At 37.8% G+C, this 17,064-nt stretch overlaps 1 protein-coding gene across 1 annotated transcript; it reads right to left on the bottom strand.

Moving 5' to 3' along the window:
- Positions 1 to 286: 286 nt before the first annotated feature.
- adgrl4 (adhesion G protein-coupled receptor L4) lies at positions 287 to 15,755 on the bottom strand. The gene is made up of 16 exons (XM_075485501.1): positions 15,647 to 15,755; positions 15,113 to 15,259; positions 12,568 to 12,717; positions 11,887 to 12,036; positions 11,464 to 11,534; positions 9,280 to 9,459; positions 8,769 to 8,952; positions 8,513 to 8,626; positions 7,964 to 8,163; positions 6,255 to 6,434; positions 5,025 to 5,228; positions 4,630 to 4,850; positions 4,042 to 4,108; positions 3,817 to 3,908; positions 3,459 to 3,627; positions 287 to 2,880 (listed from the first exon to the last, which is right to left on the bottom strand). Exons 1-16 carry the CDS (start codon positions 15,690 to 15,692, stop codon positions 2,818 to 2,820), a joined length of 2,238 nt encoding a protein of 745 aa, XP_075341616.1. The 5' UTR covers positions 15,693 to 15,755; the 3' UTR covers positions 287 to 2,817.
- Positions 15,756 to 17,064: the final 1,309 nt, after the last annotated feature.

Below are 17,064 nucleotides of genomic sequence, written 5' to 3'. Positions count from 1 at the left end.
TGGTTGTGATTACGGCTTGTGTAAAAATGCAGACGTTTTAACTTTTTGGTGATAAACATGACAATAACGGCAAAGACATTTCACAAAACACTACAGCAAAACAGGAAAAGTCAGGAAAAGAACAACAAATAAAAAAGAAAACAGAATACACAACTTTTTTTTTCTTTTTTAGTGCTTTTGAGGCGCAAACTACAGAAGAGCATTTCAGGAAACGTATTTCACGAAACACACTGCAGTTTTTTTTCAAATGAAATGAAATATTATAAAACACAACAAGAGAAACGACTAAAACAATGAGGTTTAATTGACAAAACAGAACAAAATACAACCAAATTTCATTTTTTTTATTTTTCAAAACCCAAATGCATTTTTTTTTTCTTATAAAAAAAGAAATTCATAAAAACTTAACAAATTCCGTGTTATAAAACATGACAGACAGACGAAGTAGAAGGAAAAAAAAAACAGGATGACGTATAAGACAAGAAAGAACACGGACAACAAAGCAAAACCACATACCTTTTCACAAAGGTAACGTTATGACAGCCCAAAGAACAGAACATCTCAGAAAATATCTAGAAAGTACATTGTTTCAAAAAAATTGCTTTTGCAACATATCCTGTTTTTGCTTTTGTTTTGCAAAATATGCCATCTTCTCAGAAATGTTGTTGAGTTTTTGCCGTTTGATAGTTTGATTGTTTTTATCCATCCATTCATTATCTTTCATTTATCCAAGTCACGTTGGACAGGCAACGACCCAAAAACCCAGATATCCCTCAGTGAGTGACACTTTCCAGCTCCTGAGGTGTTCCCAGTCCAGAGGTGCTATTCAAGCCCTCCAGCATGCCCTGGGCCTTGTCTATGTTTTTCCAGTAAATAATATTATCATTATAATGTCTGAGTTTTGTAAGGGAGACGGTGGTTTTGTACATTTTACAATGATGACATAAACACATTCATTTTTAATTACTCTGTGAGAGAAGTAAACAAAGTCTTTCACTGCTTAACGGAGTAAATCCATTCTATTCCCTCAGTGAACCAGCAATATGCAGTAAAAGAATAGAAAATACTAAAATGTGCTGTCTGCTGGCATCACAAAACTTATATTTTGGATGCAAAACACAATGTGATAAAATCACTGCTCCTCATGCCTATTTTGAAAATGTGTCTTGGCTTGAAGAACTTCATGAACGGTCCTTTTCAGAAGTGCAGTTTGACGGGTGACGCCATCAAGACGCAATCGTCTTTAGTGTTTTTTCTTGCTGTCTGTTAGGATTATGCTCAGATTGCACAACGCGGAAGCAATCATACTTTGGGGATTCTCTCGGCTTTCATGCTCCCCTTTCATTCTTAGGAGTTATTCAACTTGCTGAATCGATTGTCCTTTCTTTTTTAATGTTAACATTTGCCAACAGATGGCACTGACATGACATTTTTGTCCCTGAAATGGGACTGAGGATCTTGGATCGTTTGAATGTTTCAAGATAAAAAAAAAAGAGAGAGAAGGACGGAAGTCAGGTGCACCTTTAGATCATTTCCAGCCCAATCTCGTATTATTTTGTAGTAAATTCCTGTGTTTAATTTTCTGGGACTTAAAACATTAAAATGAAGAGAGAGCAGCACATGCTTTTTGTCTTTAAAAATATATTTGACTCTTTTTCTCACAGTTTGATAGATGCATATTACAGTATCTGCAGGGCCTCTACTGAAGAAGCACATGCACAGCATGTACATCCTTGTGGGATTTTGTGCAAAACAGAAACCACGCTCTCCAAATTTACAGACGACTAAAGGAAAAAAGTAAGAAATCTGGTTCAAAAGAAAGTGGAAGGCTAAAATGTGTCTTTTGAAATAACAGTGTGTTCGCTGGAATTGAGAGTTGGATATACATATAAAATATACATATGCTATGTGTAATGTTATTATTAAGTCAGTGGCTGCAAGTCATTGGTTTCTTGCCATCCAAGAAATATAAAGACTAATCTTTAATACATGAGTTGATAATCAGTTAAAATCCAGCATACTTCTGTTATGAATTTAAATTCAGAAGCAGATCTCCCGCAGGTGGGAAGACCTTCAAAATATCAGTAATTCAAATCTATAGAAACATCTAGAACCAGTGCCTTACACTGCCTTAAAATGTTGAGGAATACCTTAAATAAATGATTCAGAAAGTTATTCCAGCTTTACGATTTATCCCCGTTTAATAGTTTATGTGGGTGCTCGGCGAATGTTCCTCATCAAGTCCAGTAGATGGGGCTATTGGCCTATCCAATCACCACCATGCACGGCTCCAGCAGACAACTTTACTGTGTTTTGATCAGAGACAGACATTAAAAAACGCATGAAACAAGAACATTGATTATGCACACAAAAGAAGTGAGCAGCGGAGATGTGTGTTGCTTTTTCCCATTTATTCTAATAATTTACAAATCAATTTCAAACACAGGAAAGCAACAAAAACTGAGACTATGCTGTTTCATGCTGAGAACTGCATCAGAATTTATCACATAATCAAATATAGCAGTATAGAATAATAGAACATTATTTTTATACATAAAAAGTTTACATATGTGTCTGGTTTATTTGCTAGAAAAGTCTCAATGGATATAAATGCAACAAACATGATGAATATATTATTCCAAGGCTTTGGAAAGAAAACGGAAGCTACAAATGTTATGTTCATCAAACATTTGTAAACATGTACCCCCTGCCCCCAAAGAATAAAAAAAAATAAAAATCAAAGCATGAGTCACAGAATATTACAGAGCTGTAATGTTATTGTACAAGTGCAGATGGTCAAGCTTTCGCCGAATTAATTCATCTTAGGCATTCAAAACAACATGGTACATTTTTGAAAAGCCTGTAGTATTCCTCCTGAATCTGGAAAAAGACAGAGAAGGGTATCATTTTGATGAGTATTGTGTATATTATAAAATGATATGAAACAATATAAAAAATACACAAATTATGTCTTATAAAGAAGTGTGTATTTTTAAAATGGAATTATAATTGTATTAGTATCATGCTTGTATTAATATCTACTAATATGTACATCAATCTTATTAAACACTTTGTTATGTAATTGATATAGTAATAAATCTTGTGAGATAGATTAATGACACAACAATATCATACTAAATTGTACTGCGTTAACTTGAGCATTGTGTGCAGTTAGTTATTATAAGGAATTTGTACTTTATGCCAAACTATTTCCACGTAATGCAGTTTGTCTACAAGCCAGCATACTGGGTTAACTTGGGTCAAAATCTACGCTATACAATAGAACAATTTATTTGTAAAGCTATCAACCACAGACACAGATGAAATTTTAAATAAACAGCTAGAAGAAGGGACAGATGGATAGACTCATAGACAGATACAGAGTTACATAAGATAGATCCTGAAATACTGCATTAATAAAGGAAGCTGCAGCAGAATGAGGGTTTCAGGACCCTTACCTTTCTGGACAACACGCAGAGAAAGATGAAGATGAACATTCCTTGGAAGGCGTTGGTGACGGTGAACAGATAGGCTGTGAGGGTCGTCTCATTGAGAATGTGCAGCACCCCGAACGTCCAGGTTGCGCCGAGCACAAACAGCAGAGCCAAGGCACCTCGGGCACAGGACCTGAGGGGAATATCACTGACTTAAGTACCCCACACAGAGTGCAGCATACCTCCTTTTAGAGTCAACAAAGCCCTAATTTGTCATTTAAAACTGCAAGGACGACGTGTATTGTCTTAATAATCCAAAATCCAGATAAGGAATTTATGAGTTGACTTTTAATATAGGTTTGATTAGTAGAGCTTATCGTACCTGATGTTTTCAAAGTGGCTGATTTCAGGCTTTTTCACAGCAGTATGTCGGTACACCTTGTAGATGATTACTCCAAAGGCCAACAGATTAACCTTCAGGTGGGACCGAGCAAAACAAACACAGCAAACATACACGCTCTAATAAATATTTATCTCTGAAACAATCCTTGTTTGCTGAATTAATGCTTTAACATTGCAAGTATGTTACAGAGACACAGGCTTTTACCAGGATGATCAAACATGCAGGTCCAATAAAGCTCCAGATGAAGTTATTTTCTGTGCTCAGCCAACACCTGAAATACAACGGGTCATTTAATGGACATTTATAAAAACAGGATTTATAATTTAGCATATTAACCTCTCATGTTAATAACAGCAATAATACATAGGCCGCAGCAACTTTTTTTTTGTCTATCTATGAGCATAAACAGTTAGAAAAACAATCTCTGCTGACATTATTGAACAATCAGGTCCTTTCTTAAATAACCTCTTACTCCAAAATGTATTTTGTACAAATTTAGATATTTCTATTCAGACTCTGTAGTATGCAATATAGTTCATCTTATTTTTTTCATTTTTTTTATTTTAATAAACTCAGTTAATTAACTTGCAACTTGCCAGACAGTTTAGGCAACTTCCTTTATGTCCCTGCAGGCCAAATTTAATCTGTCCCCTTGTACTTATAATTATAATTATAATTTTGTGTTTATCTTGCTTCCTGAGAAATGCCGAGTGAGTTTGAAAAGAAGTTCAAGTCAGGCCTTTGTTGCCCTGCATTGTCACACAAAAAGCAGCTAAATGTTGTTGTGCTTACACTTTATCGGTGCCATAATACTGTGAGCCTAGCGTTGCTGAGATGGTCACCACCACTGCTGGACTTCCATAGCCAAAGATATAAAAATTCCGATGCAGAAAGCCTTTGTTGTAGATGACGCCAACCACTATTAAGTACAGATGGATGCCCTCGATGCACATCCAGGCAAAGGCTGCGAGGAAGAAATAGTGCAGCAGCCCTGCGATCACAGAGCAGAACAGCTGCCAACAGACAAGAGAAGAGAGGAGGCGATATTTTTTTTACCATTTTTAGAATCAGAAAATTTGTAATTGTGTATCTGCATGTTATACATTTTATTTATATGCAATTATAGAAAGACATTTTTGTATAATAGCATAGATAACTTGTGTTGATGATGATTTAGTTTGCTTCACCTTATGCGTGTTCATGTTGATCCCCACCAGGAAGATGAACTCAGCCATGAAGAGGCTGCAGCATAGGTTCTTGTGGATGGTGGTTCTGGTGCTCTGGATCTCACTGAAGAACCAAAAGGTGAATATGCACATGGATAAACAGATGAGGGATATGATCATCCCCAGTTGGGTGATCCGGGTCAGGACGGTATGGTGGGCCACCAGCTGAGAAGCAAATGGAAAAGGAGGTGTTTCATTCACAGATTCATGGTATGCTGGATTTGTAACTTGTTGTATTTGCTGCTTTGAATCACTTCATATAACATAGATGTTGGCTGAAGGTATAATAGCTTGTAGACGTACAGGATCTGCACTGGTTTTCAAATATAAGACATGTTGGTCTGTTGAATAATTAATATGATAATACACACCCTGTGTTGAAATACTGATTCCAAATGTTTATTTCTTCCTTGCTCTTTGTTGACAAGTTCATTTCAATTGCACAGTCCAAATCACAGTTAGAATTGAAAATAAAATCAACAGTGGTGTCAGGGAATTTTTATTTTATTTTCTGGACTCAACTAAGCACAATGAACAATAATTGTATCTTTGAAACTAGTCTGTCTTCTGAGCTCCTTGGTAAACCAGACTTCTACTCTTTTTGGCATCAACATCATGTGTTGTAGAAGAAAGAACAAAGAGAAATGGTTCAATACTGTAAATCAGTCGTTTCACGAAAATAAGGCTGCCGGCCTTTAAAACCATTTGTATAAAAAAGGTCAAAGAGATGCACATAGAGTAAAATCTCTCTTGATTATATGCACAAATGTATCGTATCAAAGAAATCTAACTTTTTTTTTTCACAGCACAAGAACATCATATGGGCTTAGCACAAAAGGAATTGATCACTTATAAAGAAAAGGTAAAATTACACGGTGCCACAGCATTGTGAGGCTGCAACTTTTTCTTTGAAGTTCAAACATCTGTTCCTTTTTCTGATTGAAAAATGCCATCACCAATAAGATTGCAAGATAATAAGCCATGATCAAAGGCTCATTGGTGTCATTTTTTTGAAGAGCTTGATGCGTTTGTTTCAATTTTTTATTTTTTTTTTAAAAAGAACAGCCCTCCTGTGTTTTGGGGAATTATCAGTGTTGACCTGTTGACCTGACCTCTAAAATAAATATGAAAAAACCAAAGGGTCAGAAAGAATACTTTTACGCTTTGGTATATGAGTGCCTGATCACTTACGTTGGCTCGCCCAGATGACATGAGGATAGCAAAGTGTGTGAGGTGATTGCAGGAGCAGGTGGTTGCATTGCTGCTGACATGGACCGTCTTGCAGCCCTGAGTGGCCCAGTGGCCCTGCAGGCTGTCCGCCTCATACTCCCAGAAGGCACACTTCGTCACATCAGCTTTAGTGTCGATGGGCTTCAGGGGAAGGAGAAAAACACATAACGGCTGTTAGAACTCTAAACAGAGCAGCTTTTATTAGTTTTAGAAATGCAATGCTTTGTGATACCGCATCAGTTGGAAGTTAATAACTGATTGTACACATCTCATCAAAACAGCAGGGATAATTAGCTGAACTGAGCTGAACAATACCTTATTAATCCCAAAGGGAAATTAGACTGTTGCAGTATATTTTACTTGTAAACCAACCGTAGTCGTTATGCAACATACAGCATCATTTTATGCATTATTTTTTTTCTTCTTTTCCAATAATTGACACACATAACTTTGGGTCAAATTACACGGTGCACTACTCCCACAGTCCCACTACTATTGTGTGCTTCAATCTAATTAGTTTTATTATGATTTGATGATTATGATTGTTATGACTAAACAAACAAACAAACAAAAATCCTCAACATTTTTCTAAAAGTTTTCTCCCCCCCGTCAAATTAGAAATATATTTTAAAGTGCGCAAATTGTCGGATGAAAACTACAACACAGGTGCGAGCGAGGAAACAAAAAAAACCCACCAAAATGACACCAGAATTATTGATTGTTGCTCTTTAAAGGCAGTCTGGAGACAATTCTCACGCTCACCATTAATCATCCTCTCCTTTTGTTAGTCTGAATGAAAATGATTTCACTTTCTCCTACATTTGAATCATAAAATAAAATACCTGTCGCCCACACTAACTTTTAGGGTTATTTGCCTCATTAATCACTGTTTTTTTTTCATCATCTCTTGGTGTTTTACATGAAAGTTGACATACATTCCCCATCTCAATGTCAGACTCAATTTAGGAATAAGGAAGTTATTTCTTAAAGCATAACAGCAACACAATTATCACTCCTGTCTGACACTGATATAAATGATGGGGCTCATGCCTCAGGTAGAACAGCAAGACACTGAGAAGGAAAATGTACTTTTCTTGTTATTGTGTCTGGTTTAGTGGTTGCTGTGACACTGTGACAGTTTTGTGTCTCAGTGGCTTTTTGTGTCCTTTTTTTTGAGTGTTTCATGTCTCCTTGTTGTCGTTTTGCACATTCTGTTCTTTTTCCCCACTTTGTAGCCAATTTGTTTTGTTGTCAGCGGACATCACTCTTTAGTTCAGAGTTGAAGCATTTTTGTTGTGTCAGGAGCTCAGCTGTGTCACTCTAAATGTTTTACATTTCTTTCTCATTGTTTGCGGGTCTCCTGTGGCTGTTTCGCCACTTTGTGTTGTTGTCTAATGTAATTTATCATCAGTATGTTTCTTAGTCACATCTTGCAAATGGTCTTGCTTGGGCAGGGTCATGTCCGCATTGCCTCCAGGTAGTCTTCCAAAGAACAAAATAACAAGCGAAAAAAATTCTCTCTTGAATCAACTTAAGTCCAAAAAGTACCTCTCCGACAGGCTGTCTTTGTCTCAGAAATAGACTGAGGTGGGCACAAATTGATAAGAAATACAATATCTATGTGCAGAAGTGAAACATAATGTCGCCTCAGCACTCTATAAAGTCTTTACCTCATTATGTCTTAGAGTGAAGGTGACATGGTCAAGTTGGTAAACGTCAGCAGGTTTGACGGCAGCCGCTATGACTTGGGAGTTGACAGTGATTTCCCCGGTTTCTGCATAGCGCGAGTAGTCAGTGACACCTGGGTCGCTGCTGGGCTTCAGGATGTCACTGATGCTGTCATATCGCACAAACACCACAGACACACTTCCTGATGGACAAAACAAGTGGGACAGAGTTGGGTTGTCTCTCAAGTCATAGAAGAAAACTGTCAATGTGAACAAAGTAGATCAACCATTTTGCAACATAAAAGTCTTTAAAAATAATTTGATTATATACACACGTGACAGCATTTGAAGCCAGGAATCGACATGATTCAGCTACAAAAATGACTTCACGGAGACGCAGGTCCCACGACATCTTGTGAACTGTTGCTAATGTAAACTGTACTCCTCAATTATGTTACAGTTAATGGCAGAGAGAGAGACTGTGCTGCACTGTATCCAAGTTTAAAGTACTCGATTTCACTCAACTTCAGACACACAGATTAAACCTCTTACCATTTCTCTCCTCCTCTGGTCTACGTTTGGGTGTTAGATTTATATGATCTCCTCCCATGGAAACGGACAGTTTGGCTTTTATTTGACGAGCTTCAAAGGTAAATAGTTTCAATTCTGTGGTGGAGGATTGAAAAAAAAAAAATGGTAAGGGAAGTCAAGCTTTGTAAGTTCCCGCACACACATGGTCATAAATTGTTGGACAACCTGACATTACTGCGAAGTCCTTAATGGCACTCTGCGCAAACAAACGTCTCACCCATTTCAGTGGCTTTGATTTCGAGCTCAGCTGGAGTTTTGTAGCTGTTGCCCAAAGACAGAGCACTTTCTTCCACTACATGCAGCAGCTTGGTGATGGTATGGTCACGACGCTCGTCTTTCATTCTGCTCCAAGCTACAAGTTCGTCCTTCTCCACCAGGTTGTTCGCTGCTTTTACTAATTTCTGTTTGACGAGAATTTACTTTCAGTACGAGAAAAAGTGTGGATTCAAAGATGACTGTCATCTCTTTTAGCTTGTCACAGAGCTGGATGCAATGAAGCTTCCGTCTACACTGTGCAAGAGGAAGTTGGGTTTTCACAACACATTTCATTATGGTAAATATACAGTATATTGGAAAAAAAACATTATATCAGACTGCATTTTCAAGACAGAGGTGTACAGAGGGCGCGCAGACTGTTTTGGGCAGCAGTCGTTTTAAAAAAAATAAGTTCAAAGCATAACTGTGCTCTGAATGTTGACTGAGGAACAATGATGGTAAACAAAGCCTACTGAAAGAGTTGAGTTGATGGCAGATGGTTTGACAGGGTAATCCTTCTCTCCAGCAGCCAGTGTTGATGCAGATCGACTCAAGGCCTCAACATATGCGATCACTTCCACTGAGGTAAGTTCACCAGATGTCTGCTTGGCAATTTCTTTCAGTAGACTTTGTGGCTCCGTGAGGTTGCTCATCTAGAGGGGTCAAAAAAAAAGCATTGATTTTTGGGTATTGATTGACTATTGTTTTCATTACTTCTTAAACATTTCATACATGTTCAGTTTTGTTGGATCCCGAGACAAAGCTTTTACTATGCTTTGCAAAAGAAAAAAGTTTTTGCTTATTCCGAACCAGTGCACATCCAAATTAGAATCAGCTGGGATTCAAATGTGGACTTGTCTTTGGAAATTTAGTGAAATGCAACCTGAACACCAAAGACCTCATTGCACCCTTCTTCCGACATGAGGGTGTAACACAAAATTAAATCATAAATATGTCATTATTTCAATAGGTCTTTCCCCGAAGTTCCATTATACTTTGGTAAAACGTCACAGAATTTCAATGTATCTATTGTTTCATAGAAAATAGCATAAACATGGAAATGTATAAACTGTGCTGCCAACAAAGAGTTTCCACGACATCATAAAATAAGCTGTTTTATACATTGATGTAGAATAAGAAACTGTTCTTAATACTATAATGCAAATGCAACGTACATGCAAAAGTACTTACGATTTATGATGTGACTGCTCCAAGCAGATCATCTAGTTTATAACATCCATATACTACTGTGCTGTTTGACTGGAGAACTAGCACCCTGTTTAGTGCAGTGTGACATAAGGGGCACTAGCAATATGTAGATCCTGGTTTAAAACTTGCTTGAATACCGCCTTTCATACAGCCAAGACTAATGAATTATGGGCTCAACGTGAATATTTAATCAACGTCCTCAAACGGTTGGGGACAAGTCTTTCATTTCCCTCAACATACCAGAAAGTATTTTCTATTCTATTCTATTGCACTCTGTTTCCTGTTGAATCATTTCTTAAAGTCTTTTCACCAGTGTCCATTGCTGTTTTGTAAGTGTGTCATCATCTGAAAAATGCTCACGCGAATGCAAACATTTGTCAACAGGAAAGAAAAATTAAAGCAATGAAACGTCCTCCTGCTGAGTCCTCCACCAGCCTTCTAACCTCTTGAACAGGACTTTATGACATGTTCATAAAGAGATACTCATTGTGACATTAGGAACACAACTGTTTCCAATACTGCCGCATCTCTAGTGCCACAGTCCCCTGTAAGGCTGTCACAATTAGGAAATTGTAGCGGATGACTATTTCTCATACAAATAATTGTGATTAATTGATGTGATTGTCTTTCTCTCCTTATTTCTATATCCGCTATTATATCCATAAGGCAAATACTGATTTTACAGTTTACTTAACACGTAAAAGAAAAACAGCCTTTTATTGGGAGTTAGTAGTGGAATATATATATATATATATATATATATATATATATATATATATATATAAAAGTCTGTTTACTTTTCAGGCTTTTTTCAAACACAAATTGTACATAGCAGGTATGACACATCCACAACAGAGGACACGGGGGAAATGAGATATGATTAGAAAAGAGCCGTCATTAAAATGGTGTTTAAGATGATTATCACGATCTTCCCACCATGATCACGCTTTCAGACATACAAACACAATTTATCGTTAATTGCCAGCACGAGCTTAACTTTGTCACCTACGCCTACGAGACAGAAAAGTTCTCGCTCAGAAGCTTTCGCAGTTCAAACGTGCCCCTGAGAGCAGAAAGTGTGTTTTACTTGAATATATGCTTGATTTTGGCTTTTAAATCATTTTGATTTGATCTTCTTTTTCGACATGAACTTGTAAACTGTGAGGACAATGGAGGGAGGGAGGGGGTTGGCTCTATGTAACATTAACATATCAGTCCTAAACTAATGCTGCTATTACTTCTCTTGCCAGTGGCACATGGTGACACAACTAAAGGTCCTGAGCTGCAGGTGGTGTGCAGACCACAGACGCTGATGCTGTCGGTCCCTCACTCTCTATAATTCAGTATAGTAGCTCGGCCTGTCCTATCTCTCGTTAGTCTTTTGTCTCTCCAACAGGGGGCAGCATCCCCCCATCTAATTTATCCCTTTTTGGAAGAGAGGTACTCACATATTCGAGTGTTCTGTTGACGGCCTGCGTCATGCATCGAATGTTGTCATGGCAATATTTCTGGGGATGTTCTGGAAAACAAGCATTTCCAAAAGTAACTCTTGATAAGGTTTGTTGCAAAATACAATACACAGACAATACAGCAGACCCAACATCACAGGGCACTCTTTGTCACCAACATCGGTAAAAAGAAATAGAAAGATTGCGCCACTTCTTGATGTATTTTACACAACATGATGTGTTTCCTCCAGAAAATGTTTAAAATGTCTGTCTCTATGTTCTGTGCAAAAGTGTGAGGGGAAAGTTAAAAAGAAAAAGAAAAGAGCCGAGGAAAATATTTGTCCTTGAATGTGTGTACCAGTGAGCTTTTATAGTGTGCACGTGGGTGTGTGAGAATGTGTGCTCTTCAATTCTCATACCAACCTTTACATTTTACACCACTCTCTGGATGAAAACGCTTAGTGCCTGAAGTGGGGATGAAATCGCGCTGACAGGTGCAATAGAAAGATCCGTTCGTATTATGGCAGTTTGAGTTTGGTCCACACTCCTGTTCTGACTTGCATTCATCAATATCTAATAGATCCAAATGAAGAAGTCAGTTCCAATAGAAACATCCAAATATCCACTTAGCTTAGATTTAGCTTGACAAAATGAATACACTCACAAGTACACCTGTCTTTGTTACAAATCTGTCCCAAAATGCTTAGAGTTTTTTCTGAGAACATTCGTTGGAATCTGAGATTCTCATATCCATGTAACACATTTGAATAATCCTAACTCAGCTGCTATGTTGTATACATGCAGGAATACCTCAGCCTATAGCTTTGGGATAAAGGTGCTGCTCTTCTGGTGCAAAATAAACAAAAAAAGTAAAAGGTCAAGGGAAAAAATCCCCTCCAACATATTTATCCTCCCCTGTGCAGCGAGTCAGTAAATAGTTCACCCATTCTCAGACCTGATGCCCTCTTAGCTGCATGGTAACTGCTTTAACACACACTCATGCATGAGACTTTTACCGAGGTTCTCTGAGTACATCTTACTGTACAGAATGCTCCCGATCCCTGTGGTAATTTCTGTGCATTTATAGTCCCAATCAGACATTACCCTTGCATTCAGTGCCATCGTTTGGCTGAAACTTGGGCAGCCCTGTCGATGTGTATCCAGAGACACATGTACAATAGTAGCTGCCTGGCGTGTTTGTACACTGGCCCCTGTCCCCACAGATATTGGTCACATTCTGGCACTCATCGTCATCTGTGGCAAAAACAAAAGGATGGAAAGAAAATTTGGTGAGTTTAGGACTGAAAAAAGGTAAAGTGGGCTCAAAACCTTTTCGAGATAATGCACATTTGCAAACTCAGCAAGCTTTCTTTCTGGTGTATTCACTGACAAGCACATTACGAAACATAAGGAAAAGCACAATGTTTGTTTTGTCAAAGATAAAAACTGAGATGTTCCAATAGATAAAAATAAACCTTTACTTTTGTGTCAAGAAAACTATCCTTTTATCATTTATATAATTATTTTTACTTCCCATGGCATGCTGTGATCCATAAATTAAAGATTAAAAAAAAGCCCACGTACAAGTTAATCACAAGTGTATTTTCTCTAGCTTAAAAAGCTGGCTTGAATACATTTTGCCCTGCTGAGACATTTGGATCCCAGCTCTGCCTCTACAGAAACAAATTCACCTCTTTTTGACTGTGGAGCTTTGATGCAACATGGATTACAAGTATGAGCTTACTTTTTGACATCAAAAAGGGATTTTTATCATTGATGTTTTAACTTAGGAGAAAATCATCCCAAAAATGATAAAAAATATTGGCCACAGACGCCAAAACTAGTCTTGGGTTCCTAATGCATTTAGATAGCAGTTTTAGAAGGATTATTGAAGATTACATTACACATCAATCCAGTAAATGCATAGTCATCATAGCATCTTTGCATATCCTTTTTTATCATTTTGGCATATTTGTCTCTTCTGTCTTTGAGCAGCCACATGTATGACTTTTCATTGTTTTCCGCTGTTACTATTTTAAGACCATCTGAACTCGATCCCGATCTTTGGCGCCAATGTGCATTTAAACTTGATGAAGATGTGGTGTCGTCTTCGTCTCCACATGGTTTGTCTCGTCTAGACTGAGGACTTTACTGGCTACAGCTTACATGCATTTTTAATTGTTCATGACTGTGATTGTTGAGCAGTTGTTTTGCCTGTTGTTTGATTTCGAGCTACTCAAATTGCTCCAAATAATTTTGGAATTTACTGCTCAGGTTAATGGAGCAGCAAATACAAAGCAGTTTGCTGCGGATGCTTCTGTGGCTCACTCATTATAAAAAGTGCTGTGCCAGCATTTTCTTTTCAAACACGCAGTCCTACTCTGGTTCCACAATTTATTGGAAATGACCTCAGACCTTCCTCTCCTGTATACCTATTGCACAAAAGCTGTGTGGTAAGGGAAATCCTCTGCTCTGGGGAGGTAGGTGATTATATTCAAGGAGGAAATGCCTTCATTAAAAACTTGACACTTGCTGTCAATCTTGCACAAACATACTTTTTTTATGATTCACTCTTTAACCATAAATATTTATTTCAAATGCCACATAGATTTATTTAGAATGTGTATCATTTTTTCCTATAGCTTCCAGACTTTCCATGGTGATTTTTTTTTTTTCACCTCTTGTTTGATTTATCATTGCAGGTTTCATTGCACAGAACTGGTGACACAGACTGATATTTTTGCATTGATAAACTCTATCAGCTCTAAAGCGGGATATCAACTCTGAACCGAATGTTCCTATTCACCTACGACTACGTTTGTATGACTCACATTTTCATTTACTTTGGCCCTTGTGGCGTGCAAACTTTACTGCAATTGTGATCAGATTCAGTCAGGAAGCAAAAAGGGTTCCAGGAATTCTAAACAGTTTAGAAACATAGCAGGAGCGACGATGTCAGCCAGGGGAAACGCTTGCCTGTTCAAATCTTTCTAATAAAGCTGAGCTATGAAGATACTTTTGTCACCCAACTTTTTTTTCTCTGTATAATGAATTGCAATTGCGAAAAAATTCCTGGTCAAAGCCTTCATAGACAGTCTTTCAAGTTTAAAAAGCCATCCCAAAAGGGAATGAGAGACCAGGCGATCTAAAGCTGTTCTTATTTCTTGCACAGATCTGTCTTTAAATCACTGACATAATGATGCTTCCAGGCCTTTTAAATGACATGATTAATTATCAAAGACAAGAAAAACAATTTAGGTGGAAAAAAGTTTTCTCATTCTGTAGTTTATTTCATTGTTAAGTTATGGATTATTATGCGATCAAGTATTTTACGTGAGTAGGACCCTACTCCAAAAATGATCAATTTGAATGAGCTCAATGCCTTTTTAGGCATTTTTTAGAAGTTTTAGCACATCTTCATGAATATAGTTTTAACATCTCAAATCCAAGGTACTTTGCACCGTAAAATGTTAACTAAACCCACATCCATGTAAATGTTGGCCTCGTATGTGCAATGCTGTGATGAGCTGTCAGAAACAACAAAGGCTTCCAAAAATAGTCAAGGCTTCCATGGCAGCTATGCACGAGGCTCGCTCAGCTGCAGCATCATTTTTTTAATATGTGGGTGGATTTGTGTGTCTGTATTCACCGTTACAAAATGTCGTTCCATCTCCTGTATATCCATGGTTACAGAAACAGGCGTTAGACCCGTTCAGGGCCTTACAAGTGGCATGCTGGTGACAGGAATTACAAATGTCTGAGAGGCTGCATGTGTCCATCAGACTTGAGAGCCATGCTGTGAAGACAAAAAGAGATGCAAATCTACGCTGAACTTACACACGCTAAGACTCCACAACATATTGAGATGTTTTTCTTTCTTTTTTTAAAACATGTGCTACCAGTAAAATGTAAATAAATATAACATTTCTAACATCTTTGAAAAGGGGCAGTCAGTCATGAAATACAATCAACTCTGAACACTTTAAGGTTCAGACTTCAGCTTATGCAGCAGTACAAAAATTACAATAAAAAAGTCAGCTATCGTTAGCAATGCCAAGCTCAAGTACACTTCCTTCGCAAACTAACATTAGTTAACATGGAGGTGAATGGAAATGTATGATCAGCCGTCTCACTTTAGACACCTGCCTCTTTGATCTAAATATATGAAAATAATCTCACATACCTGTGAAAAGTACAAGTTTCATCGGTGACTTGAGCAAAGTCTCCATACTTTCTCTAGGTCTGGATGATACTTTCAGCACAGAATGCAGTGGGCTGGCTGGTGACGTGGTCCACTTCCTTGCATCAGTTTTCCTGTTTCCCTAAACCTGGCCCTTCCTGTCCTGATCTTTAATCTGTCTTCAAAAACACACAGCTTGGCCCCTTTTACCAACCACTTAGCAACATTAACCCATCTCACATGACTTCATCTTACTCTACATATAGAAGTGGTTTTGGCTGCAGTCCATCACTTTTTTTTGTGTGGAGTTTTTTCGACACTGACTTATGCCCCCATTTTGGAACCTTTCACTTCATTGTTCTCACTTGAACATGCACAGAAGGGTATGTAAACAGGCCAAAACAACACAGACTGAGTTCACTGAAGGACGACCCCCTCCCTTCCGCCAAAGGACAGTACACAAATTCACACACGCACACATTTCTGTGACCATCGTAGTGTTCCTCAGACAAAGGTCGAAAGATTTGCAATTCCTCCAGGGCAGCAATGCTGGGTTAAACTGGATAAAAAGCCTCTACATTTCAGTTTCTATGTGCTTTCTTTTGTGTTTTGTTAGGGTTATTGTTGTTGTGTTAATGGAAAGAAACCAAAGTAAAAGAAATTATTGATTGTTGCAAGTCTGTTCTTATCAGTGGCTAAATTCTCATTTATATTCAAAGATTCTTTTTACCGATTTTTCTTTAAAACCGTCTGGTTTTTTCCACACATATCCTCTAAAACAGTGATATATTGAAAATGCCATGTTCCATTCATAAGCAGTTGAAATACTTTGAAGTTTGCTATTGTTCACCTTTCCATGCATGCTGGCTTAAAACACAACTTCTTTCTGTGAGCATGAACACAGTAATTGTGGTATTATATAAAAATGGCAATATAAACAGAATTTTTGAGGTCCTTTGTGCTGTAGTCACATTTGGAGTGCGTCTTGAGTCATAGAGCAACACTTTCTATTTTGGGTTTTTTGACATCTGTCATGGACTAATGACCCCATTCTCAGTGAGGAAAATGAGCGGGGTGGGTTTTTAGTTGAGCTTCTGACCCACACAAAACAAAGTTTTTCCTCCCCACTAAAAGCCACTGCCTCCCATTTCAAAAGGAGATAATTACAGTTTTTCTTTTCCAGAACACCCATCAATACTTCAAATTGCTGTTTTAAAGTCGAATTCAATGGGCACAACAGAGAGAAAACAGGTGAATTCACTAAATGTGAAACAGTAACAACAGTCAAACAGGAAAAGTAGCCATTCAGGTGTAACTGAGGTCTTTTCAAACCACCTTCTGCTCTTTGGCACACAAACACATTCATTGATGAATAGTTTCACTTGAAAGATAAGTTCTTTGTTGGGTGCGCTGCAATCTGT

The sequence above is a fragment of the Odontesthes bonariensis genome, chromosome 15 (genome assembly GCF_027942865.1).
Source record: "Odontesthes bonariensis isolate fOdoBon6 chromosome 15, fOdoBon6.hap1, whole genome shotgun sequence".
Classification (NCBI taxonomy): domain Eukaryota; kingdom Metazoa; phylum Chordata; class Actinopteri; order Atheriniformes; family Atherinopsidae; genus Odontesthes; species Odontesthes bonariensis.
This window is presented reverse-complemented; position numbering and strand designations above follow the sequence as displayed.